This window comes from Rhinoderma darwinii, chromosome 8, assembly GCF_050947455.1.
Source record: "Rhinoderma darwinii isolate aRhiDar2 chromosome 8, aRhiDar2.hap1, whole genome shotgun sequence".
NCBI classification, from domain to species: Eukaryota; Metazoa; Chordata; class Amphibia; order Anura; family Rhinodermatidae; genus Rhinoderma; species Rhinoderma darwinii.
Window position 1 is genome coordinate 10790369 of NC_134694.1, and position 27843 is coordinate 10818211.

Genomic DNA, 27843 nt, shown 5'->3' on the forward strand with positions numbered 1-27843 from the left:
TTGACACTAAATATATTTTTTGTGATATATAAACAATTAATTGTAAGATTTGTAGAAAATATTTGAGTTCTTTATGCGTTTTTATTTCTAAAGTCTAACCAAATGGGTGCACGGTGTTTGTTTTACAGTATCAGGTCACCAGGAATATGTGAACATCATTTTTAAAGAGAGTGTCAGTATTTAAGGAACTCTAGAAATCCACAACTTCAGAAGAGGTAGGAAAACAGTAAGGGGGGAACTCCATGCTCAACGTAGTCAGAACCTCAATAGCCAGCTAGGGACTGTAGTCGGGGGGAGGGCACCTTAGGAATTTTGTATGTAAGCAGATCCAAAGTGACTGCATTCAAATAGCTCTGGTTCTTGTCCAAGGTTCAGATATTTTCCCAAAATGGAAGAAACTTGCAAGAACAGTTCTAGCAGTCAGAGGAGCAACTACACATGTATTGTACAGATGTATCTGTATTCTGGGCTCTATTATCCAACCTCTGTCAAGATCTATGTGGTGAATAGTCGGTCATGGACATTGTCATGTCCATTGGTGCCAAAGCAACATTGGATAATCTACTGAAAATTTGATCCAATGCATTTGATTTTCCCAGCTATTGTAATTTAAGATTGATGGTAGGAATAGCTGATCGGACATCGTAGAGTATGCTTAAGGCCACATGCACACGAACGTGCTTTTGCAGCCGCAATTCCCTCGAAAATCCACGGGAGAATTGCGGCCCCATTCATTCCTATGGGGCCATGCACACGACCGTAGTTTTTACGGTCCATGCATGGCCCGGGAGCCCGCACCGCAGAAAGTATGGACATGTCTTAATACGGCCGTGTTTTGCGGGTCGGTCTCATTGAAAATAATGGCCGCGGCCATGTTAAAGGCCCGCGATTTGCGGGCGGCTCGCGGCTGACAGTCCGCTGCCGGCCGACCCGAAAATCACGGCCGTGCACATGGCTACGGTTATGTGCACGAGGCCTAACTATTACGCAAAACTGCCCAATGGTTTTATACTTATAGTAGGATGTTTATGGCCGGCTGTGTAGGATAGTATTATGGCATACATAGCAGGGAAATCGACATGTGCAAAAATTTTATCATGTCTATGAAAAGAGATGGGGCTAAGGCTGAGCCGGGTGAAGTCTACAAAAAGAGCAACTATTGATACACTCTGCTATAGAGTGTATCCAACTAATATAGAGGCAAAATTGAATGCAAAGAAACTTTAGCAGGAGCATTTGGTTATACAAAGGAATCAACCCATGATTATGTTCATGTTGAGATCGGGCATTAATGTAGAATGGCAGGGAGCACTGCAAATATCCAGAAAAACTTTGGCAAAAAAAATCTCCAACCAAGTTAGACTTGCCAAATAACCTGTTAGACTATATACCTGACAAAACAGAGTAAGTGCAGATCATAGGTGACACGCCTCTACACTAAAAACAAATACAGATAAGTTATTGCCTAGTGAGCGGTTACGAAAACTGTCTCCCGTGCCAGCAGAACCATAAATGGAACATCTACTGACAGGTTACCTAAGGTCACACGAGGTATCTGAGGCACCTGTTATCGGGATTGGGAGGTGCAAATTATTGGTTGCGGCCACAGATATGTCGCATAAACGTGTATTTTTGGAAATAGGAAGCACACGGTAAGGGGGAACTTTAATGGTGGGTACCTCAGGCCTGAAATATCTTGTCAAAGCCCATAGTGTAGGGATGCTGACAAAGCGGAGCAACATAGACTGGGGTAACATGAAAATTGTACACTATAGATAAGCGGTACGATTGGAAAAACTGGGGTTACTAAAACTAGCTAGACACTATAAACTTGAGCCCATTAAAACCTAGACAAACCAGTTTGGGGGTATCATAAGAGCTAGACACCGCAGACTGGGGATGCCATTAGACCAGGACACCGCAGACTGGGGGTAATATAAGAGCTGAACACCGCAAACTGGGGTACCATTAGAGCTTGATACCGCAGGCTGGGGGTACCATTGGGCTGGACACCGCAGACTGGAGCTACTAACAGACCTGGACACCGCAAACTTGGCCTACCATTAGAGCTGGACACTGCAGACTGGGGGTATCATGAGAGCTAGACACCGCAGTCTGGGGGTACCATTAGACCTGAACACTGCAGTCTTGGGGTACCATAAGAGCTGGACACTGCAGACTGGGGGTACCATAAGAGTTGAACACCACAGTCTGGGGGTACGATAAAAGCTGGACACTGCAGACTGGGGGTACCATTAGACCTGGACACCGCAGTCTGGGGTACAATAAGAGCTGAAGACCACAGACTGGGGGTACTATAAAACCTGGACACTGCAAACTGGGGTACCATAAGATCTGGTCACCACAAACCTGGGCTACCATTAGAGCTGGACACTGCAAACTGGGGGCATTATGAGAGCTGGACACCACAGACTGGGGGCATCATGAGAGCTGGACACCACAGACTGGGGGCATCATGAGAGCTGGACACCGCAGACTGGGGGTATCATGAGAGCTGGACACTGCAGACTGGGGGCATCATGAGAGCTGGACACCACAGACTGGGGGCATCATGAGAGCTGGACACCACAGACTGGGGTACGATTAGCATACCAAAATTACAGCATGGATGAAAGAAACCCTGAACATGTAATAAAGAAATGAATGTATATAATGTGTGCGGGCTGATCCTGGGGTGCAATCCCAATAGCATCAGGAATGCATAATCTAAACCTATAGAGAAGAGATGCCATGAAAACAGGGAATATGTAAACCTTAGAAATATCATAGTAAAAACAGAAACGTAGGATTAAAAAATCCACAACCAAGAGATTAAAAGGGAAAATACGCTGTGTAGCTCCAAAAGTGGCCAAATAACAGGATGTACCACAAGATGACCTCCAAATAAATGTAGACAGGCCAAAATATAGTAAACCGATATAAATACAGACAAATGTTGGACACGCACAAAGAATATATGCCGTGATGAGAATGGCTCATGACAGGTCAACACAAATATGGAGAAAAAATTGTAACAAAGATGATAGCGCTTATCGGGGTACCATTAGACCTGAACACTGCAGACTGGGGGTACCATTAGACCTGAACACCGCAGACTGGGGGTACCATAAGAGCTGGACACCGCAGACGGGGGGTATCATGAGAGCTAGACACTGCAGACTGGGGGTATCATGAGAGCTGGACACTGCAGACTGGGGGTATCATGAGAGCTGGACACTGCAGACTGGGGGTACCATTAGACCTGAACACCGCAGACTGGGGGTACCATAAGAGCTGGACACCGCAGACTGGGGGTATCATGAGAGCTGGACACTGCAGACTGGGGGTACCTTTAGACCTGAACACCGCAGACTGGGGGTACCATAAGAGCTGGACACCGCAGACTGGGGGTATCATGAGAGCTAGACACTGCAGACTGGGGGTATCATGAGAGCTGGACACCGCAGACTGGGGGTATCATGGGAGCTGGACACCGCAGACTGGGGGTATCATGAGAGCTAGACACTGCCGACTGGGGGTATCATGAGAGCTGGACTCTGCAGACCGGGTATCATGAGAGCTGGACACTGCAGACTGGGGGTATCATGAGAGCTGGACTCTGCAGACTGGGGGTATCATGAGAGCTGGACACTGCAGACTGGGGGTATCATGAGAGCTGGACACTGCAGACTGGGGGTATCATGAGAGCTGGACACTGCAGACTGGGGGTATCATGAGAGCTGGACACTGCAGACTGGGGGTATCATGAGAGCTGGACACTGCAGACTGGGGGTATCATAGAGCTGAACACTGCAGACTGGGGGTATCATGAGAGCTGGACACTGCAGACTGGGGGTATCATAGAGCTGGACACTGCAGACTGGGGGTATCATGAGAGCTGGACACTGCAGACTGGGGGTATCATGAGAGGTGGACACTGCAGACTGGGGGTATCATGAGAGCTGGACATCGCAGACTGGGGGTATCATGAGAGCTGGACACTGCAGACTGGGGGTATCATGAGAGCTGGACATCGCAGACTGGGGGTATCATTAGACCTGGACACAGCAAACTTGGGAAACCATTAGAGCTGGACACCGCAGACTGGGGGTACCATTAGACCTGAACACTGCAGTCTTGGGGTACCATAAGAGCTGGACACTGCAGACTGGGGGTACCATAAGAGTTGAACACCACAGTCTGGGGGTACGATAAAAGCTGGACACTGCAGACTGGGGGTACCATTAGACCTGGACACCGCAGTCTGGGGTACAATAAGAGCTGAAGACCACAGACTGGGGGTACTATAAAACCTGGACACTGCAAACTGGGGTACCATAAGATCTGGTCACCACAAACCTGGGCTACCATTAGAGCTGGACACTGCAAACTGGGGGCATTATGAGAGCTGGACACCACAGACTGGGGGCATCATGAGAGCTGGACACCACAGACTGGGGGCATCATGAGAGCTGGACACCGCAGACTGGGGGTATCATGAGAGCTGGACACTGCAGACTGGGGGCATCATGAGAGCTGGACACCACAGACTGGGGGCATCATGAGAGCTGGACACCACAGACTGGGGTACGATTAGCATACCAAAATTACAGCATGGATGAAAGAAACCCTGAACATGTAATAAAGAAATGAATGTATATAATGTGTGCGGGCTGATCCTGGGGTGCAATCCCAATAGCATCAGGAATGCATAATCTAAACCTATAGAGAAGAGATGCCATGAAAACAGGGAATATGTAAACCTTAGAAATATCATAGTAAAAACAGAAACGTAGGATTAAAAAATCCACAACCAAGAGATTAAAAGGGAAAATACGCTGTGTAGCTCCAAAAGTGGCCAAATAACAGGATGTACCACAAGATGACCTCCAAATAAATGTAGACAGGCCAAAATATAGTAAACCGATATAAATACAGACAAATGTTGGACACGCACAAAGAATATATGCCGTGATGAGAATGGCTCATGACAGGTCAACACAAATATGGAGAAAAAATTGTAACAAAGATGATAGCGCTTATCGGGGTACCATTAGACCTGAACACTGCAGACTGGGGGTACCATTAGACCTGAACACCGCAGACTGGGGGTACCATAAGAGCTGGACACCGCAGACGGGGGGTATCATGAGAGCTAGACACTGCAGACTGGGGGTATCATGAGAGCTGGACACTGCAGACTGGGGGTATCATGAGAGCTGGACACTGCAGACTGGGGGTACCATTAGACCTGAACACCGCAGACTGGGGGTACCATAAGAGCTGGACACCGCAGACTGGGGGTATCATGAGAGCTGGACACTGCAGACTGGGGGTACCTTTAGACCTGAACACCGCAGACTGGGGGTACCATAAGAGCTGGACACCGCAGACTGGGGGTATCATGAGAGCTAGACACTGCAGACTGGGGGTATCATGAGAGCTGGACACCGCAGACTGGGGGTATCATGGGAGCTGGACACCGCAGACTGGGGGTATCATGAGAGCTAGACACTGCCGACTGGGGGTATCATGAGAGCTGGACTCTGCAGACCGGGTATCATGAGAGCTGGACACTGCAGACTGGGGGTATCATGAGAGCTGGACTCTGCAGACTGGGGGTATCATGAGAGCTGGACACTGCAGACTGGGGGTATCATGAGAGCTGGACACTGCAGACTGGGGGTATCATGAGAGCTGGACACTGCAGACTGGGGGTATCATGAGAGCTGGACACTGCAGACTGGGGGTATCATGAGAGCTGGACACTGCAGACTGGGGGTATCATAGAGCTGAACACTGCAGACTGGGGGTATCATGAGAGCTGGACACTGCAGACTGGGGGTATCATAGAGCTGGACACTGCAGACTGGGGGTATCATGAGAGCTGGACACTGCAGACTGGGGGTATCATGAGAGGTGGACACTGCAGACTGGGGGTATCATGAGAGCTGGACATCGCAGACTGGGGGTATCATGAGAGCTGGACACTGCAGACTGGGGGTATCATGAGAGCTGGACATCGCAGACTGGGGGTATCATTAGACCTGGACACAGCAAACTTGGGAAACCATTAGAGCTGGACACCGCAGACTGGGGGTACCATGAGAGCTAAACACCGCAGTCTGGGGGTACCATAAAAGCTGGACACTGCAGTCTGGGGGTACCATTAGACTTGGACACAGCAAACGTGGGGTACCATGAGCGCTAGACACCGCAGACTGGGGGTATCATGAGAGTTGGACACTGCAGCCTAAGGGCACCATTAAGAGATGGACCCCATAGTCTAGGGATACGATAAAAGGCCAAACTTATGGTCAGAGCTGGACGCTATATATTGTGGGTACCAACACATCTGATAACATAGAAGATCCTGACACCATAGACTGGGGGACTATGAATGCTGGGACCACTGACAGGGGGGAACTATACATTCAATGCAACAGTCAGATCTACAGATTGCAGACTCTACATGATTATTCAGTCACAGGTCCTGATTTGTCCCATAGGAACTATGTCCTCAATGCAATCCTTTCCATCTATATCTCCCTATACACGTCTCCAGCCTCTGTAAGTAAAACTACAACTCCCAGCATGTTCTGAAAACCAGAGTTATAGTTTAACCGCAGCTAGAGCCCCCAATGAATCGACCGCCTGCATAAAACCAACCGGCTGTTGAGGGGCGGAGCTACACGGCAAGCTTTCTATACTGCCAGCGGCGAAAGGGTTACACGTAGGCCGGAAAGGGCGGGGCTTCGAGCGGCAGATGCGGAAGTGCTCCCCTCAGTCGGGGCCTGAGAGCGATGTGAGCACTTCCGGCGGCTGGAGGTGTCCGTACCCCGGGCTGAAATGTGAGGAGGGGCTGCGGCTGTGACAGGTAGTGTGAACGGCGGCTGATATTTGTATAAATGTAGGTGTAATAAAATGGTATTATATTTGTAGTGCATATATTCTATAATGTACATTGTGTTTACATTCACATACATATATAACTACCTTACACATTATAGGATGTTTACATATAGATTATGTGTCATTCTATACATCAGGTGTGGACAAACCCTCACTGCATGGGAAGGAGTGAGCGCGTCAGTTGTATTATTTAATGGCACCGGGTTTGGGGACTTATAATGTTTTGTACAACTTTTTGTTTAATTTCTTTTTGGGAAGATGTAAAAAAAAACTAAAATTCCGCCATTGGTTTTTGGGTTTTGTTTTTACGCCGTTCACCGGCAGGTCAGTACGATTACGCCGATATCACATTTTTGGGGATTATTTTTTATGTTTTGCACAATAAAAAATGATTTTTCTTCTAAAGATTCGTTTTTGTGTTGCCGTGTGCAAAGACGCACAACATTTAAATTTTTTTGTCACTAGAGCGTTCTGAGGGCGGGTTTAACCTGGTAACATTTTGGGGTACATATGACTTTTTGTTCAATTTTTATTCCGTATTTTGTGAAGCAAAATGAGCAAAAATTAGCAATTTTGGCATTGGTTTTTCATGTTTTTTTTTCATGGCATTCACCTTGCAGGAAAAGTCCCACCTGCCTGCACTGTAAGGGTATGTTCACACGCTTAGCAAAAAACATCTGAAAATACGTAGCGTTCAAGTGAAAACAGCTCCTGATTTTCAGATGTTTTTAAAGCAAACTCGCGTTTTTCTCTGCATTTTTTACGGCCGTTTTTGGAGCTGTTTTTCTATAGAGTCAATGAAAAATGGCTCAAGAAGTGACATGCACTTCTTTTTCCAGGCCGTTTTTCAAAACGGCCGCGTAAAAAAATGCCCCGTCGGGACAGAACGCCATATTTCCCATTGAAATCGATGGGCAGATGTTTGGAGGCATTCTGCTTCCGATTTTAAGACGTGTGAACATACCCTAAATGTACGGCACGATACGAGAAGGAGTTAAAGGGGTTTTCCCATCAGAGACATTTATGACATATCCACGTGATATGCCATAAATGTCAGATAGATGCCGGTCCCACCTCAGGGACCTGCACCCATCTCTCTGTGCTACGGCAGACGCGTGTGATTTTTCGACCATGAAGAAGGAAACAGCGTGGCTCGCTGAGCTACGCTGTTTCTGTAACTACCATTTTATGTGAATTACGGAAACAGCCACGCTGTTTCCTTCTTCATGGTCGAAAAATCACACGCGTCTGCCGTAGCACAGAGAGATGGGTGCAGGTCCCTGAGGTGGGACCGGCATCTATCTGACATTTATGGCATATCATGTGGATATGCCCTAAATGTCCCTGATGGAAAACCCCTTTAATAATAAGAATTATTTGATGCATTCTAATTTACAGCTTGTTCTCTTGTGTCTCCCTGCTGCATTTATGTAAATCGTGTGCTTGCTCTGGGGTTGCCATGGTAGCAGCGGCTCTGTTCACATCTGCATATTTGCTTCCATTCAAAGCAGAAGCCACAACTCTGCGCCGAATCCATCGTACGACTGATCTAAACGGCACTTGAGTGACCCCATTGGCATATGATGGGGTCAATCAGGGTTTTGACAGCAAGAAAAGCACTACCCTAGCTGTCAAAAGTGACGGAACTGCTCTGAACGCAGGTGTGAACATAGCCTTAGGTTGTGTTCACATCACGCTATTGGATTACGTTTAGCGTCTTCACAGGGGAGATATTACATCGTGTGCTGACCGTAACCTGCCGATGTATTCAATTGTATATTTTTCCCATACGCTCCTATGTAAAATAAACGTGTATCACGTGGTAAACATTTTATTGCAGAATTCTTATGCACTAAAAAGCTTAGTCGACTGCATTTCAGTACAGCAAAAAAAAACAAAGTCTTTCCAAATAGCTCTTGGGCCTCCTGCCTGTGGCTTCCCAGATGTTTGCAAATAAAATATCTTCAGCTGTTTTGTGTATACAGCTCATATGCAGACCTCTGTGTTTCTATGGTTACAGACTACAAACAAGCTGTGCAGTCAGATCTGTGCAGTCATGTGTTACATTTATCTGTCCCCTACTAATCTACTGAATGTATGCTAGCCATAAGTAGAGTACAGACAGAAGGGAGTAAAGCTGATGGGCCATGTAAACGAGCGCCGATTAACGAGACAGCTCGTTGATCGGCGCTCCTTTCACAAGGAGCTAGTATGGGGACCAGCGGTCGTTACTCCGTTCGCTTGTCCCGATACGTTTCTATCATGTCGGCAGCACGTCTTCTGTTTACACAGGGAGATGTGCTGCTGACATCCATAATATTTTTGCCATTCAAAACGATGCAATCAGCCGATGAACGAGCGTCTGCTTGTCATTGGCTGATCGTTGGCCTGATTACACAGGTCAATGATCGGGAACGAGCCTTCTGTGAACGCTCGTTTGCCAGATAATTGGCCAGTGTAAAAGGGCATGGCTACAGGATCAGACTACTTAGGGTTTATTTGTAGTCTGTAACCATGGAGACATAGCAGCTGTATACAGAGGCATTGTTATCCTGTACAGATTAAAAAGGTATCCAGATGTCAAACAAATGCCTGAGGGACACACGTTTGTTATAAATTTGCACGGTGGAAGGTTACTGTATACATTTCTAAATGTATGACCCAATTGTGATCTGAACAGAGGCCCATGGTGATAATCGTGCTGTGTATCACAATCTTACGACTTGGTCATTAACTTTATTATTTTCAATTTTTCGTTTTGTAGAAATTCCCCTTTCCAGGTGGATCTGGTTGGAAAATGTGAGTGCACGTTGGCCCCGCAGGAAGTACACGGCTTATTCATGTCTCCACAGTAGGTCAGTAATATTATTGATAAATAGTCAAGTGCTATGTGATGATTCCGGCCGTGCCATCTCCAGCAAAGCAGAACTGCATGATGTAAATTGTCACTATTCAATGTATGGGTGGCACGTTAGTAAAAGTAAATGGGAATAACCGTGAATATCGTATGACACTTCTCTAGCTGTTATGGCAGTGGGAGCCTCTAGTTCAATTACGGTCATCCACTCTGGGGGTCTCAAGCAGAGGGACCCCCTCTATTACAGACATATGTTCTAAAAGGGGATATAGATAAGAGCGGTCTCATTTTAGTTTTTTCGGATGTATATTCACAGCCAAAGTCAATAGTAAATTGGGGTCTTTGTCCCTTTCAGATCTGGTGGAGATTCCATGTTGATTTAGGAAGTCTATTTTCTTTGCAGACGACCTCCCATCTTAAGGTCCTTTTATATGGGCCGTAAAAACGCGCGCCGATCATCGGGACAGCTTGTTGATCGGCGCTCGTTTGCTTCTTTCATAAAGAGCAATGATTAGTTATGTATAAGGACGAGCGATCGGGAACGAGGGTTGATAGGAACGCTCGTTTCCCCAATCATTGTCCCATGTAATGATGCATATAGTGGCACTATCTTGCATTCTCATTTATTTACACTTAGACAAATCAGGAGGACACAATAAATAAAAGTCAATTTATCTTTAAAGAGCCTATGCCCTACAATTAACAACTTCTGATTGTTACTGTCACAGTGTTGTCACCCAGGTTTCCATGGAATCTGAATGACATATAAACCTATATTAAGTACAGTTACATGTCAGTCTTCACTGTAGTTTTGGCATCCCATTCGTGAACCAGGAAGTTGAGACTGAACATTAAAGGGGCAGATCTCCATTTGTATCTGCAGTTTAGGGGGCTGTTGGCATAACTTTAATAACTGGGGGTTCTAGTTGGCTAAGTATGCTTCCAAAAGGGCAACAAAACAAACCCTGTAAAAATGGTATAGTTGGAAGTATGACTTCAGCAGCTTTGTTTGCAGTGTGTAACCACAGATATTTTCCTTGTGGGGTTCATTTGTTCCTTTTGGGGGTCTCTTGAGACCATGTCAGTCATTGGACAAGACCAATAGGTCCCTTTGGACAGTTAACACTATACCTATTGAACCAATTGACGGTGTTCATTACCAATGTGTCTTCTTCCTTGTAGAACCACAGAGGGCTTGTGATGAAATGGAGCCTGGAATGAACTCTTTCCGTGTTGAATTTCCAGATTTCTCAAACACCATCCTCCAGAAGTTGAATCAGCAGCGCCAATTGGGACAGTTATGTGACATTTCCATTGTGGTACAAGGCCATCTCTTTCGAGCCCACAAAGCCGTCTTGGCAGCCAGCTCCCCGTATTTTTGCGACCAGGTTTTGCTTAAAAACAGCAGGAGGGTGGTACTTCCTGACGTCATGAATCCAAGGGTCTTCGAGAACATCCTCCTGACCTCATACACTGGAAGGCTGGTATTGCCCGCTCATGAAATTGTCAGTTATCTGACCGCAGCAAGTTTCCTCCAGATGTGGCATGTTGTAGACAAGTGCACAGAGCTTCTGGAAGGTAACCCAACGCTTCTGTGTCAGAAATCCAACCATAGTAATGACCACCAGTCTCCCAGCAGCAGCAACTACAACGGTCTCAGTGAAAGCTTCGAGCTCGGAACGTGTGCCCAGCCTGAGTTCAGGAAGGGGGAAGAGATACGAGACGGTGAGAATGAAGAAGGAAGCCCAAAGGATGATGAACTGTCCTCTCAACTCACTGAACATGAGTACCTTCCCAGCAACTCTTCCACAGAACACGACCAGTTGAGTACAGAGATGACCAGCCAAGATGGTGAAGAAGGGGCCAGTGACGGGGCTGATTATCATTACCCTCGTCCTTTGTACATTAAGCCTAGCATCATGACTCATAAACGATGGGTCCAAGTAAAGCCGGAAAGGTTTGAGCAGGAGTGTGAAGGTGTGGAGGTGCACCCACCCTTTGAGGACCACGTCTCCGAGTCTATCACCCTAGCACAGGCTGATCCTCCAATTCAGTCTTCAGGTGTTGTAGACACTTTTGACTTCTGTAATAAGAAGTCAGCGGAGCCGGAAGGACACGGCAGCAACAACAACAAAAACCGTTATGACGACCATGTTGATTTTTACGGAGCTTCTATGGAAGAGTTTTCTGGAGAACGTGAGGAACATCTTGAGGGCCATGGACCGGAAAATACCTCCGGAGTCTTCGCAGACGGCTTAGACGTGTCTACAGGCATTAAAGAAGAAACGTCATCCTCGGGTTTTACCGCCGTCGTCTACAAACTGTATCCTTGCCAGTGTGGTAAAAGCTTTACACACAAGAGCCAGCGGGATAGACACATGAGCATGCACCTTGGCCTCCGACCTTATGGATGTGGGGTCTGTGGTAAGAAGTTCAAAATGAAGCATCACTTGGTAGGCCACATGAAGATACATACTGGGATAAAACCATACGAATGTAATATATGCGGCAAGCGGTTTATGTGGCGGGACAGTTTTCATCGTCACGTAACTTCTTGTACCAAGTCTTACCATGCCTCGAAAGGAGAGCAGGCCCAGGTCGAGAGCTAAACCTGCTGGTGTCTTTGTATATTTGTGTACATGGAGAAGCCTCTGACCATCCCACTTGGCTTAGCAACACTATAACAATATGTTCAAGCAATAAGCAAATTACAGAGTCCGCAATAGTCATTTTGCTTTGGTGCCTGCTATTGGAACTAAAACGAAAAAACCGACTTCACACTCAAAGGTGATGGGATAATACTAGAGTAAAAATGATAGGGATATGTAACATATTCTAAAACAAGACGGATGGCCCATCAACAGAAATTATCAGGGGCTTTCTAACGCAGCGACCATCCACAATGGGGGGGTTGTCTTTTGAAAATGAAGCCTGCCCTACAATCCGCTGTAGTACTACATGCTAGCCCTTTAAATAAATGGCCGTTCGTGTAATACATGGCCAGACTAGGTCTGCTGGGGTGACGTGCTGGATCTTTGCGGCTCTCCACTTCGGGTCCTAGAGGGGAACCTCCTTTATGATGTCCATATACCCTAATAGGGTATATGGACAGGGGAGGTCTCAGTGACATAATACCTTTTGTAGGGTTCCCAGAATTCGGAATGTTCTAGTTGTTCTTCTAGTATTCTATACTGCGAATGAACAGAATATGTAAAATTATTTATTTTAATTTTTGGATTATCAAAAAAGAAAATCAAAACATATTCAAAAAGGTTTATTTATTCTGAATTGTTTGTAATATTTTTGTTAATATTTCATTTATAGCAAGTATTTTCACGAATGCACCACATATGAACATCATAATGGGAGATTTATCAAAATTAGTGCAAAGGGAAAGTGAGGTAGTTATCCCTGGAGACCACTCAAGTTACTACTTTAATTTTTCAAAAGGTCTCGGGGACCTGGAATCTGATTGGTTGCTAGAGGCAATTAACTCACTTTTCCTTTGCAGCAGTTTTGATAAATCTGCCCCATAGTTCCTTATGGGTTTGCCGACCATTTGTAAAAGGAGGTGTTCTGTAAATGGGTTGTATGATAACTTGAATGGGTATGAGCTGCAATACCAAACACAACCTCTGAGCAAGGGTGGCACTGTCTCTGAAAAAAAAAGTTACTTTTTCTCAAGTACCTATTAAAGGGTTTTCCTTCTTTGATATGACCACTTTTTATAGGCCGTACTATGAAAAAAAAAAAAAAGCTTTCTTCCTAGAATTTTTTTTTCTAAATCACAATAACAAGCACCAAATTCTGAGCCGGAGCACCCTTTCATGCGTGTTATAATCTGGTTAGATCATTCGTTAAATGCTGTCTGATAATCTTAATTCATCCGTGCTTAGATAGATGGTGTAGAAAAAAAAAAGCCCGGAACCTATACTTGATCACAGAGTCGTGTATGTTTTTGCTTCTTTATTGAAAATAATACTTTGTTTATAACACAGAACATCTGTGATTTTTTTATTTTTTTTTATCTTTTATTATTTTTTTAAAATTTTTTTTTATTTAAAAGACAACTAGTTGCACCTTTTATTTTGTGGGCACTGAAATATACAATGCCCCATTTAAGACCTTTTTATTGCAATACTCGGAGGACATGTCTGTAATAAATTAGGGATCCAGGTCGGACCTCCCTCGTTTTAGAAGCTGATGCCAAGACTTCCTGGCATTTTTCAAATGTATTTCTGTATCATGTGACCATGTTAAAGTGATTCTCTGGGTAAAAGCTACCCCCAAATACCCTACCCCCAAATTCTCATATATGTGATTCCTGCCAACTGAAAGGGCTCAACTGGTGTCTACTGGTAGGCAGCCCTTGCGGCCTTCCTGCATGTACTGGTGTCAAGCAGCAGTTGTCATAAGCTGTACAGGGAATGATACCATAAGAAATTATTTTTACCATTTTTCCAGACTGGTCGTGGCACCCACTGCCTAGAAGAGGCAGACTGGTCGCGGCCTGCCAGAAGACTCCCGTCTAAATGTGGGGACCACGTAGATTAGAATCTAGGGGTTGGGTGGCCGTCTCTGCTCCGGGACAAATCTGGGTTTTCAGCTTTTGCCCAGAGTTTCATTTTTACGTATTGGGGTCACACAGCAGTTTTTTTGGCCACTATCGGAAGACTGAGATTGGTATCTGCCAACCCTACCGCAAGTGTCATACTGGTTAGCAGGCAAGTAGCGTCTTTCCTGTTCCTAAACCACAGTGTGTAACCCTTTACGAAGAAAGTTGTATGCTTACAGGTCATATGTTTATAGGATCATGCTTTTCTATACAGGTTTGGTGCTGTCCCGGGCTAAATGACTCCCCTCCCCCTTGAATGGTTATAGCTGTTTCAATAGTCCACAGATTCGGTATTGTGCGGTGGTCTCCTTAGTGGTCCTTATTGATGAGTGATCTACAATCTGGCAATTGTACATTAGTTAATACGTAACTGATGACTTTTTATCATCCTGTTTTTCGGGAAATAAGCTAAAATAGATAGCACTTACTTGAATAGTATACATATATATGTTCGTTGTTTAAAGGTGTTTGAAACATTGTAAATCTTAAGAATAGTTGTTTGCAAAATATTTGCAATTGGAATACATCTCGGAGGTAGCAAGACTGTAGCTTTCCTCTGTCCTTGCGACTGCGGAGCTCTGATGGCGTTGTCGCGTGTCTGGTGTAAACACATTGTGCAAAGCTTTTCAAGAGGGGGTGGTCACTATCAAAGAGGATTTTAGAGTTTTCACCTAGATATAATCGACATGTCATTTATAGAAGTACTTTGCTTTACTTCTATGTGTTTTACTCCATTTACAACCAAAGCTGCATTCAGAATTCAAAGCTGGTTGCTGCCACTTGGAATCCTTTTGTATAGTTCTGTTTGACACAACCCCAATGGCTTCGCTAAGCTCCTATAATGCTCAGCACTCTGTCGTATTGCATTTAGGGAGATGCAGTTTGTCTACCTGGGACTACTGTACAGTCCTTGGTTTAAACGCTACATCTCCAAGTAAGCTCTATGCCGCCCCTGAGAAGAGAGCTAAGCAGGAGATCGCTTAATTGTGAATGCAGCTTTGGATGGGACTAGAGGAGAAGACATGATTTCATGAAAAATAAGTTAAAAAGAACTAAATATGTAGATTAAAATCTAGCCTGGACTTGGTTGCGCTTGTTCTTGGTCTTCTTTGTAATGGTTTTTGCTTCTGCACAGCAGTTAAAATAGATATGTCAGGTCTCCTAAATGACGGCAACATAGGATAGACTGGTGTATCTAATTTTCTACTATTTGATTCAGTATTTCCATTGAAAAAGTTGCCACGATTCATAGAGAGCCTGTGAGTCCTGCTTGCCTTGCCTACTCAAAAAGAAAGCCTGTGAGTCCTGCTTGCCCCGCCTACCCATAGAGAGCCTGTGAGTCCTTCTTGCCCTGCCTTCTCACAAAGAAAGCCTGTTAGTCCATGTTTTCCCGCATACACACAGTAATTGACCATTTTCCCTGACACAGTAATTGACCCATACAAGAAAGACTGTCAATCATCAGCGTGTGGGCGTGGCAAGCAGGACTCACAGGCTCTCTATGAGTAGGCGGGGCAAGTAGGACTCACAGGCTTTCGCTGAGTAGGCGGGACAAGTCGGACTCACAGGCTTTCTCTGAGTAGGCGGGGCAAGTAGGACTCACAGGCTTTCTCTATGAGTCCTGGCAACAGTTATGCAGCGCTTTACATAAAAATATTGACTTAAATCCTAGAAAAGTGTATATCCCCGAGCTCAGCGTCTCCTCCTCTGTTCTATACTGCTCTCAGATAGGAGACCTCAGAGAATCTGTTGGCTCTCGAGTGGGTTGTGTTTACAGAAAGAATTCTTGGGAGTCTTCTCTGCGGTATTATAATTACTCTGTATCTAGAAGAATATCCATATGTGATATTATAATTGATATTTGCACAGCAGGTTGAGCCTTTTTTGGCTCTAATTTGTTTACATAACGACATTAAAGTCTCTAAACTGACAGTATGAAGACTAATAATAGGAAAGTTAATAAATTTAAATGTATTTATGGTTTGCAGCCCTGGCATATCTGGGAAAAACATAGTTGTATGTAATAGTTGTAATAAATTTCAAGGTAACTCCCCAAATAGCCCCCCCCCCCCATGACATACATTTGTATTCATCTATGTGATACTTTGTTACTACTTGGGGTAGAGTTGTCACAGTTGTGAGCTGACACTTAAAGGGCATGTTCACTTTTGCAGCCAATTATTTTTTTTACTCCAATAAAAAATACGAGGCAACTTTGCAAACCGTCTAGATTAAAAATATCATACCGTTTTGTGTAAACAGCTCCTATGCAGATCTATGTGGTTAAAGAATATAAACAAACCCTGTGTGTAGTCTGATCCTGCCATTGTGTTACTCCCTTCCATCCGCCTTTAGAGTTTATTTGTATTCTATAACCATGAAGACACATAGTTATGCACAGGAGCTGTATACCGAAAACGGTAGAGGATTGCTTCTCAAGAATATTTGCATCATATTTTCGATGCATCGGAGCATTCATTAAAAAAGAAAAGCTGGTTTTAAAAGCGCACATAGCCAGGCATATTTTGCACAAGGAGCACACATATTCTAAAGACATCCCTGAGACGTCTCAGGAACCCAGTCTGCTGGGATTTGTAGTACCACAGATAGAAAACCACTTTGCAGCTTTTTTTTTCTTGAGTATAAAATAGCATTCATTTTCATATTCTACTAATATGCTGCTCCATAAGGACACCGCTATGATCAGTAGCTAAAGCTGACCTGTATTAACTATTGGTGTGTCTGGTAAACTGAAAACCAACTCAAGTCTCATCAGAGGCCCAGGCTTCTATTCTGTCCCTCTCCCATGCTTTACACTGCAGCTCTACTTGTTAATCATTTCTGTTGTGTATAAGCACAAGTCTACCACAAACAGGAAGTCTGTGCGCAAGGAGATCAAACATAGATTACATGGACTGACCCTATTGCCTCATTTTGTATATAAGATATACCTTAATACGGCACATTATACAAGCAGACCATGATGCCTGAGCGGCCAGGAAATATCGCCCCTTATATCAGAGAATCAGACGCAGGTGCAGCAGACTACAGTATATGGGGTAATCGGAGCTTCTAGAGTCTTAAAAGCACTTTGTATTTATGGTTTTGTGTGTAGGTTATGCTTACATAGGTATTATTATACTCGTATGGAAGCATTTGTTTGTCTTCATAAGCACATTGTTTATATACTTGTTACATTAGTCATTCGTCCATAGAAATAAACCACTTCATGGCTTGGGCAAAGTACCGCCGTCCTCTGCACCTCGACCTCCTGACCACTGGTCTGAGCCCCGTAAAACATATAGCAATGGCTGGACCTGGACGGAGTACAAAATAGTCACTTGCTCATGTAGTAAAAATTGTGCAGCCTCAACCTCTACCCCTAAACTGTGTATGAGAACAGCTGTAATACCAATGGACGATGCCGTCTTGTGAGCCCAGGCTGCAATATTGAGATCTGGCTGCAATTACTGGTCGGGTGTAGGGAGCAGAAGTCTACAATTGTGACTTTATTTTCTAAACGCTTGCGGTTCGTCGCTCTTACTGTATTTTCCATAGGTTCCCGGAATACTTGGTATTGTTGGTGACATTTGTATGCCATTATAACATACATGTGTCACAATAGTACTGTGGGAGGAATTACATATGGTCGCTCACTTTAGACCTTGAAGGGGTTATCCAGGAGCAGAAAAGCATAGCTTTCTTCCAGAAACAGCGCCACACTTGTTCATGGGTCGTCTCTGGTATTGCAGCTCAGCTCCATTGAAGATAATGAGGCCAAACTGCAATACCACACACAACCTGCGGACAGGTATGGTCCCAATTTTGGAAAGCAACTATGTTTTTCTAATCCTGGACAACCCCTTTAAATATCAGCCCCCATCCACGTGCATGTTATTTCAATTGGGGGAGATAAGTGGTGACTAGACACCTTTGGAGACTATTGGAAAATCCGACCTGTCGGATTCTTATTGCACCTGGCAGCAAATGTTGGGGGGACCCTCACAGACTCTTGATGGAAATCTGCCACCAGAAGTCTGTCTATGGCCAACCATATTGTTACAGCGGCCATGACTGACGAAGCCGAGCTGGCTTGTGATTGGTGTGGACACTGTAGTTACACACATGTCACAAGTTAATATGCAATGACGTAAACGTGTAATGTTCATACTTCTATTCACTGCATGTAAACTATTGCTAAGCCTGAAACACAAGTTACCTGATGTAAACAAACATTGACCCATTTACCTTGTTCCTTTATCACGACAGACCTTGAGACGCTTAAAGAGCCCTTCCCCCAAAATATCTAATAATATAACGGGAACGCTGGGTGACCACCAAAACGGCTGTCATTACCCCCTTCTTTATGAGTTGTCACCCAGATTTCCTAGAGCCCTGGTCAACCTGTCCAGTTATACGTGAGTTGAGGTTGTATTAAATAGGCAGGTTTTCCATTTGTCTATATGGTAGGGGTCAACACTCACCCACTGCCTTTGACTGGTTCCTTCAGGGTAGAGGAAGTATGATGACCAAGGAACGAATTCCCCCAAACTACTTAAAGGGATTGTCCAGGGTTAGACAGACATGGCTCCTCTCTTCCAGAAACAGCTCCACATCTGTTCATGGGTTGTAGATGGTACTGCTGCTCAGCGCCAGTGAAGAGAACGAGGCTAAACTGCAATACCACGTGCAACCTAAGGACAGGTGTGGTGCTGTTTTTGAAAGAAAACAGCCATGCTTCTCTAATCCTGGACAACCCCTTCTTCAGTCTGAACTAATACATTGTCAGGCTAGAGTCACACATCATATTTGTTGCAGATTTTGATAAAAATTTTGAAGCCAAATCCAGAAGTGGTTTCAAAAGGAAACGGAAATATAAAGGAAAAAACATATACTTCTCCTTCCTTCTGGATCCACTTCTGACATTGGTTAAGAAAAACTGCAACAAACATGTGAATCCAGCCTTATACCTAGTGTAGAGGCAGAGGGGGTGGAGCTTGACTTATATATTTTTTTTATTCCTGTGTCATGCTCCGCCCCCTCAGGCCCCGCACTATGCAAACCACAGTGTGCCGTTTTTTTACTGGACTGATCCTTTAAATTTGGAAAACCCAGGGAGGTTATAATTCGTTATTTCTGTTTTGGGTAGAGCTGTCCTTTAAGGGTCCTGTGACAACCACGGGCACATTGTTTAGATGCCTGGTATTGATGCCTGTTTGTCTCATAGAGCATCACTCTCAATGTTCTTCTTCACAGAAAATTTCTATTTTTGAGCCAATGACATTATGACTCTTGTATTAAAAGGTCACGACGCTGCCGCGCTGGTCTTATCTGACACTGTAACCTGCTGTATCCGTGAGACTGGATATTTTTGTCGTTAAATGATATTACTGGCCGGTTGGTGTGTAATTCAATGTCTCGTTATTTTCTTCTTATAGAAGAGACTCAAGCTGTTTTGTATGGCGTGTTAATAAATGTTACCTGTTAACCCTGTCTCATGTTTTTATTTTTTTTCTCTACATTTAAAGGGCATTTCCACCTAAAAATCTCAAGTTGCAAAAATTTATATTCTTACTTATATCTGTTACTTGGGAAAGCTCCACCATGAAATCTGGCTAGTTCAAGTCACTGGCCGGTCATCAGAATGGATAGGACGGGCGGGTGAGGTTTGTGAGTGACTTCTCCGGCTTTGCCCGCCTGCCCCGTTCACTTTGATTGTACTTCTGTCTAATTTCAGGCTTCGGCACAGCCTCTGACTACTGCTTTCCCCATACTATAGGGAATCACAGTGATGGTGGCTTTTATCCTCTAGCACAATCTTACAGGAGGAAGGATATCAGGACTAATTAGGGATTCAAAAGTGAGTGATATAATGATCACTGTAGATTGTATGAGACAGAAGGGTGACCACTTTTATTGGAGCTGTAATGGCATTCATATTGGTTGTCACCCAATTATCCCAGTAAAAGATTATATACAGAGACTTTTTCAACATGTGTTACTTTCTACTTGCTCTGCCCTTTTTTTTTTTTTAAGTGTCTTCAACATATCCTTAGGGTTGGTTCACGCAGCAACATCCAGCTGCTGCAGAATTTAAAGAAACACTCTAGGTTAACCGTATACAATATGCTAAGCCAAGTTCAAGGTCTGAGGGGCTGGGCATGACACAGGGATTCAAAGTACAGCAAAAACAGAATCATTGTGTCATGCTCCTCCCCCTCAGGCCCTGCACTAGGCATTACATAATGGATCAGATTTACCTGGAGTGTTCCTTTAATATGCAAAACCATGGACTCCCAACTATAGCTTTATAGCTGTTGTGGTTTATTGAACTATGCAATGTGTGAACCCAGATCTAGAAGGTCGTCCGATAAATAGTTCTGGTTAATCATACTGATATCTACATGTTGTCTCTAGGATATTCACTATGAGAAGAAGCATTCTCCAAAAATAGCAGAAGTCAGAATAGTCAGACAGAACTAGGCGATCCAAATAATCTATCTGCTGGTATTCACAAGAGGAAAACAGGTATTTTAGAAAGTAAGAGTTATTGTATTTCTACCAGTAAACAAAATCTAGTTACTAGATGAGTGCCATCTGTGGATTTTATTAATAAAACAATATAGCTACAATACTGACCCCTATTAAAGAATATAACTACTGTAATACTGCCCCCTATATACAAGAATATAACTACTATAATACTGCTCCCTATATACAAGAATATAACTACTATAATACTGCTCCCTATATACAAGAATATAACTACTATAATACTGCCCCTATATACAAGAATATAACTACTATAATACTGCCCCCTATATACAAGAATATAACTACTATAATACTGCTCCCTATATACAAGAATATAACTACTATAATACTGCTCCCTATATACAAGAATATAACTACTATAATACTGCCCCTATATACAAGAATATAACTACTATAATACTGCCCCCTATATACAAGAATATAACTACTATAATACTGCCCCCTATATACAGGAATAGAACTACTATAATACTGTCCCTATATACAAGAATATAACTACTATAATACTGCTCCCTATATACAAGAATATAACTACTATAATACTGCCCCCTATATACAAGAATATAACTACTATAATACTGCCCCCTATATACAAGAATATAACTACTATAATACTGCTCCCTATATACAAGAATATAACTACTATAATACTGCTCCCTATATACAGGAATATAACTACTATAATACTACCCCCTATATACAAGAATAGAACTACTATAATACTGCCCCTATATACAAGAATATAACTACAATAATACTGCTCCCTATATACAAGTATATAACTACTAGAATACTGCCCCCTATATACAACGATGTAACTACTATAATACTGCCCCCTATATACAAGAATGTAACTACTATAATACTGCCCTATATACAAGAATCTAACTACTGTAATACTGCCCCTATATACAAGAATATAACTACTATAATACTGCCTCCTATATACAAGAATATAACTACTATAATAATACTGCCCCCTATATACAAGAATATAACTACTATAATACTGCCCCCTATATACAAGAATATAACTACTATAATACTGCCCCCTATATACAAGAATATAACTACTATAATACTGCTCCTATATACAAGAATATAACTACTATAATACTGCCCCCTATATACAAGAATATAACTACTATAATACTGCCCCTATGTACAAGAATATAACTACTATAATACTGCCCCCTATATACAAGAATATAACTACTATAATACTGTCCCTATATACAAGAATATAACTACCATAATACTGCCCCCTATATACAAGAATATAACTACTATAATACTGCCCCCTATATACAAGAATATAACTACTATAATACTGCCCCCTATATACAAGAATATAACTACTATAATACTGTCCCTATATACAAGAATATAACTACCATAATACTGCCCCTATGTACAAGAATATAACTACTATAATACTGCCCCCTATATACAAGAATATAACTACTATAATACTGCCCCCTATATACAAGAATATAACTACCATAATACTGCCCCTATGTACAAGAATATAACTACTATAATACTGCCCCCTATATACAAGAATATAACTACTATAATACTGCTCCTATATACAAGAATATAACTACTATAATACTGGCCCTATATACAAGAATATAACTACTATAATACTGCCTCCTATATACAAGAATATAACTACTATACTACTGTCCCTATATACAAGAATATAACTACTATAATACTACTCCTATATACAAGAATATAACTACTATAATACTGCTCCTATATACAAGAATATAACTACTATAATACTGCCCCCTATATACAAGAATATAACTACTATAATACTGCTCCTATATACAAGAATATAACTACTATAATACTGCCCCCTATATACAAGAATATAGCTACTATAATACTGCCCCCTATGTACAAGAATATAACTACCATAATACTGCCCCCTATATACAAGAATATGACTACTATAATACTGCACCCTATATACAAGAATATAACTACTATAATACTGCCCCCTATATACAAGAATATAACTACTATAATACTGCCCCTACATACAAGAATATAACTACCATAATACTACCCCTATGTACAAGAATATAACTACTATAATACTGCCCCCTATATACAAGAATATAACTACTATAATACTGCCTCCTATATACAAGAATATAACTACTATACTACTGTCCCTATATACAAGAATATAACTACTATAATACTACTCCTATATACAAGAATATAACTACTATAATACTGCTCCTATATACAAGAATATAACTACTATAATACTGCTCCTATATACAAGAATATAACTACTATAATACTGCCCCCTATATACAAGAATATAGCTACTATAATACTGCCCCCTATGTACAAGAATATAACTACTATAATACTGCCCCCTATGTACAGGAATATAACTACTATAATACTGCCCCGTATATACAAGAATATAACTACTATAATACTGCCCCTATATACAAGAATATAACTACTATAATACTGCCCCCTATATACAAGAATATAACTACTATAATACTGCCCCTATATACAAGAATATAACTACCATAATACTGCTCCCTATATACAAGAATATAACCACTATAATACTGCCCCCTATATACAAGAATATAACTACTATAATACTGCCCCCTATATACAAGAATATAACTACTATAATACTGCCCCTATATACAGGAATATAACTACTATAATACTACCCCCTATATACAAGAATATAACTACTGTAATACTGCCCCCTATATACAAGAATATAACTACTATAATACTGCCCCCTATATACAAGAATATAACTACTATAATACTGCCCCTATATACAAGAATATAACTACCATAATACTGCTCCCTATATACAAGAATATAACTACTATAATACTGCCCCTATGTACAAGAATATAACTACTATAATACTTCCCCCTATGTACAAGAATATAACTACTATAATACTGCCCCCTATATACAAGAATATAACTACTATAATACTGCCCCTATATACAAGATTATAACTACTATAATACTGCCCCCTATATACAAGAATATAACTACTATAATACTGCCCCTATATACAAGATTATAACTACTATAATACTGCTCCCTATATACAAGAATATAACTACTATAATACTGCCCCCTATATACAAGAATATAGCTACTATAAGGGTATGTTCACACGCTTAACAAAAAATTACTTCAAATACGGAGCTGTTTTCATGGGAAAACAGCTCCTGATTTTCAGCCGTTTTTTAATTAACCAGCGTTTTCGTGGTGTTTTTTACGGTCGTTTTTGGAGCTGTTTTTCTATTGAGTCAATGAAAAACGGCCCCAAAAACGTCTCAAGAAGTGACCTGCACTTCTTTTCTGCAAGCGGTTTTTTTACGCGGCCGTTTTCAAAAACGTCCCCGTAAACAAAAAAACGTCCCGTCAGAACAGAACGCCGTTTTTCCCCATTGAAATCAATGGGCAGATGTTTGGAGGCGTTCTGCTTCCGATTTTTCATCCGTTTACGGCCCGAAAAACGGCCGAAAATAAACCGTGTGAACATCCCCTAATACTGCCCCGTATAAACAAGTAGTTAGTTTCCTTGGGACTTGTCATCTTTGTAGTGATTTCCAGCAGGCAGCGGCGTGTGATGCAATATTTAATACTGGAGATGATTCACATACAAGGTCTGTGTTGCATCGGGAACGTTACACCCACATTCACTGGTACACAGAGGTGGAATAAGGACAGGGTACACCTCCAGGGACACACACCCATTATAATGCACTACCTGTCCTGCAGCCTCTGCTGCAACTTGGGAAACTAGAGAGACTCCGACTCCACATGAAGATCACGGGATTAGCTGAGCAGTGGGAATTTTGTATCTGTTTCTAGTGAAAACATAGCACTTACCCGGTCCTGACCTTCTCGCCCTTCACCACAGCTGTCATAACTGATCTCTGCCATTATAGATCTGGAGGGAATATTTGTTCAGAAAAGAAGAAAATGAGCAGTGTCACATTTCAAACCGGTCACGCAGCCAACACTGAATGTAAAACTAGCAACATACCCTACGTGCATATTTGTATACAGTATATTGTTAAATGCCATCAATCCGGCATTCGATGACGGGGGACAGTAACGTTTGCATTGTTACGTTTTCTGCACCCTATAGTAAGCCCTTGCATGGGGACTGCATATATAATTATATTTGATTTACTCAGATCTCCTATTCTTTGTTACAAGGGACCACCTAGCCGCAGGTCATTTTAAAAACAAATTCCAATAATCTTTCATATTGGATAATCTGCCAAACATATGACTGTAGGATCAAACTTCAAAGGGTAGATAGATCTGCATACAAGCTGTATACACAACACAACTATTACAATGTCGATTTGTTTTCTATTCACTTTTTATTTTAGATGCATTGGTGGAATTAAAAATGATTGCAAAATGTTACGTGCCCTTAAAGAGTCTCTGTCACCACATTATAAGTGGCCTATATTGTACATGATGTGATCGGCGCTGTAATGTAGATTACAGCAGTGTTTTTTTATTTAGAAAAACGATCATTTTTGACGGTTATGACCTATTTTAGCTTTATGCTAATGAGTTTCTCAATGGATAACTGGGCGTGTTTTACTATATGGCGTGGGCGTTGTGGAGAGAAGTGTAAGACGCTGACCAATCAGCGTCATTCACTTCTCTCCATTTACACTGCAGATAGCGATATAGCTATATCACCTATGTGCAGCCACACACTAACGTTACTGCAGTGTCCTATCAATGAATATACATTACCTCCAGCCAGGACGTGATGTTTACTCAGACTCCTGTCACTTCTGTAGCGTCTCTGTGATATTTACAGCAATCTCGTTTGCCTTGCTGTAAATATCACAGAGACGCTACAGAATTGGTCAGGATTCTGCATACACATCCCGTCCTGGCTGGAGGTAATGTATATTCATTGTCATGACACTGCAGTAACGTTATAGTGTGTTTATGTGGCTGCACATAGTGATATAGTTATATCGCTAGTGCTGTGTAAATGAATGGAACTACGGACCCCTTACACAACGGTGACAAACTGAAACCATTTGCACCGCATCTATCACCATTGAAATCAATGGTGATGCAAACAGAAACCTATGGTTTCCGTTTGCGTCAGTTTGGATTCCATTCATGAGTTCCCCTGATGGAAAGGTCCAATGAAACCCATGAATGCAGTCCCAACGCAGGTGTGAACGAAGCCTTACCAGTACTAAAATAAACTCCTGGCTACTGTGGACATAATCTGTGTGCCGTGGCCTGCAGGAGTTTCACAATTACTCAGCTCAAACTTTGCTGCAGGTGGGACTCACTAAACACGTTTTGCATAACAAGGTTCAAACAAGGTGACACTGAACGCGCACAACCCCGGTGACATGACTAGAGGAGAAGCTGCATCAAAGTCACAGGTGAAATATCACTAGCAAACACAAGACAGGTTTTTCCTACGCCCGCTAACCATGGTACCAATACATCTGCGCTATCTCCTGAGAACACCCTACAACACCAGTCTGCAACCTCTGGCTGTTGTGACACTACAACTCTATATTGAGGAGACATAATGGGGCAATACACCTTTTTCCTAGACAATTCTTTGTAATTGATTGTATGACGCTCCCTGATCTTTTCTCAAAGAGGTTCTGCAGCAGTAGGATAATGGTACTACAAAGCATCCTTTTAACAATTTATGTTGTCCCTGTTTCGTATTTACTAGGATTTACAGATGGTTCCTTGTACTCTTTGTGTTAAAAACCTCACACCCTATATACACCCTATATACGTGCCACAGCCCAAGTTTACTAGGATGCTAATAGATCTCCCCACACCCAGTCCATCCATCCATTTATTTCTTCCACTTACAGTGTCTGTATTCTGTCAGCTCATGTTGAGGGTTGTAGTGTTCTAGGTATAGGGTATAATAGAATTGTGTTTTGATCATTTGCAGTGATCGGGTCATGTTGGGAGGTGTAGTGTTTTTATGTATTGAGTATAATAGAATTGTATTATAATCATGTTCAGTGGTCAGATCATGTTGGGAGTTGTAGTGTTCTTTGTATAAAGTATAATAGAATTGGATTATAGTCATGTCCAGTGGTCCGATCATGTTGGGAGGTGTAGTGTCCTATGTGTAGAGTTTAAAAGAATTGTATTATGGTCATGTTGGGGGTTGTAGTGTTATATGTACAGAGTATAATTGTGTTACGGTCATGTTCAGTGGTCGGGTCATGTTGCGAGGTGTAGTGTTGTGTTGTGTATAGAGTATAATAGAATTGTGTTACGGTCAGGTAATGTTGGGAGTTGTAGTGTTCTGTGTTGAGTTCTACTTTGTGTCAGGATCTCTGCCGTCTGAGACTTGATCCAGAGCCTGATAACATAGCTATTGCATTCACCTGTAATCATTTCTCACACCTGACTTGTCCTCACTTCACCTACAGTATATTGGATCTCATTAGCATGCTTATGAGTGTTGCTGCAAAAAGAAAGATTCTTACTAATTAAACAATGTTTTAATTATATGCCAGAGCCAAAGTATATACTTCAGCTGCCAACGACTTCACAGCGATCTTTACTTGGCAAACTCTGGATAACTGTTGAACTGTATGTGATTTACTGCTCTCCACAAGCATCACAAGCGTTTTGCAATATTCCAGGATGTTCACCAACATTCCAAAAACACCCAACTCTAAAGCCTGAGTAACAAAGTCTGTAATCCAAGGAAATGGGGAAGCAATAAGGAGTGTACGTTCTTCTCTCTAGTTCTCCCCTAAGACGACACAAAAACCGTTGTGGCAAACAATTTGGTAAAATGCCACTTTAAAGGGGACACAGAGGGCCCATGACATTCCTCAATGCC

General features: G+C 42.4%; 2 protein-coding genes across 2 annotated transcripts in view; both read left to right on the forward strand.

Moving 5' to 3' along the window:
* The first annotated feature begins 9680 nt into the window (after positions 1–9680).
* Positions 9681–19872, forward strand: ZBTB43 (zinc finger and BTB domain containing 43). Its single transcript, XM_075835058.1, has 2 exons — positions 9681–9767; positions 10952–19872. The coding sequence occupies exon 2, from the start codon at positions 10975–10977 to the stop codon at positions 12376–12378; it is 1404 nt and encodes a 467-aa protein (XP_075691173.1). The 5' UTR covers positions 9681–9767; positions 10952–10974; the 3' UTR covers positions 12379–19872.
* The window catches only part of ZBTB34 (zinc finger and BTB domain containing 34), a 48799-nt gene continuing 30638 nt past the window's right edge, over positions 9683–27843 (forward strand). Inside the window, exons 1-2 of the mRNA XM_075835057.1 lie at positions 9683–9767; positions 20802–20912. The gene's annotated coding sequence lies outside the window, so the exon portion shown is untranslated. The remainder of the gene's footprint in view (positions 9768–20801; positions 20913–27843) is intronic.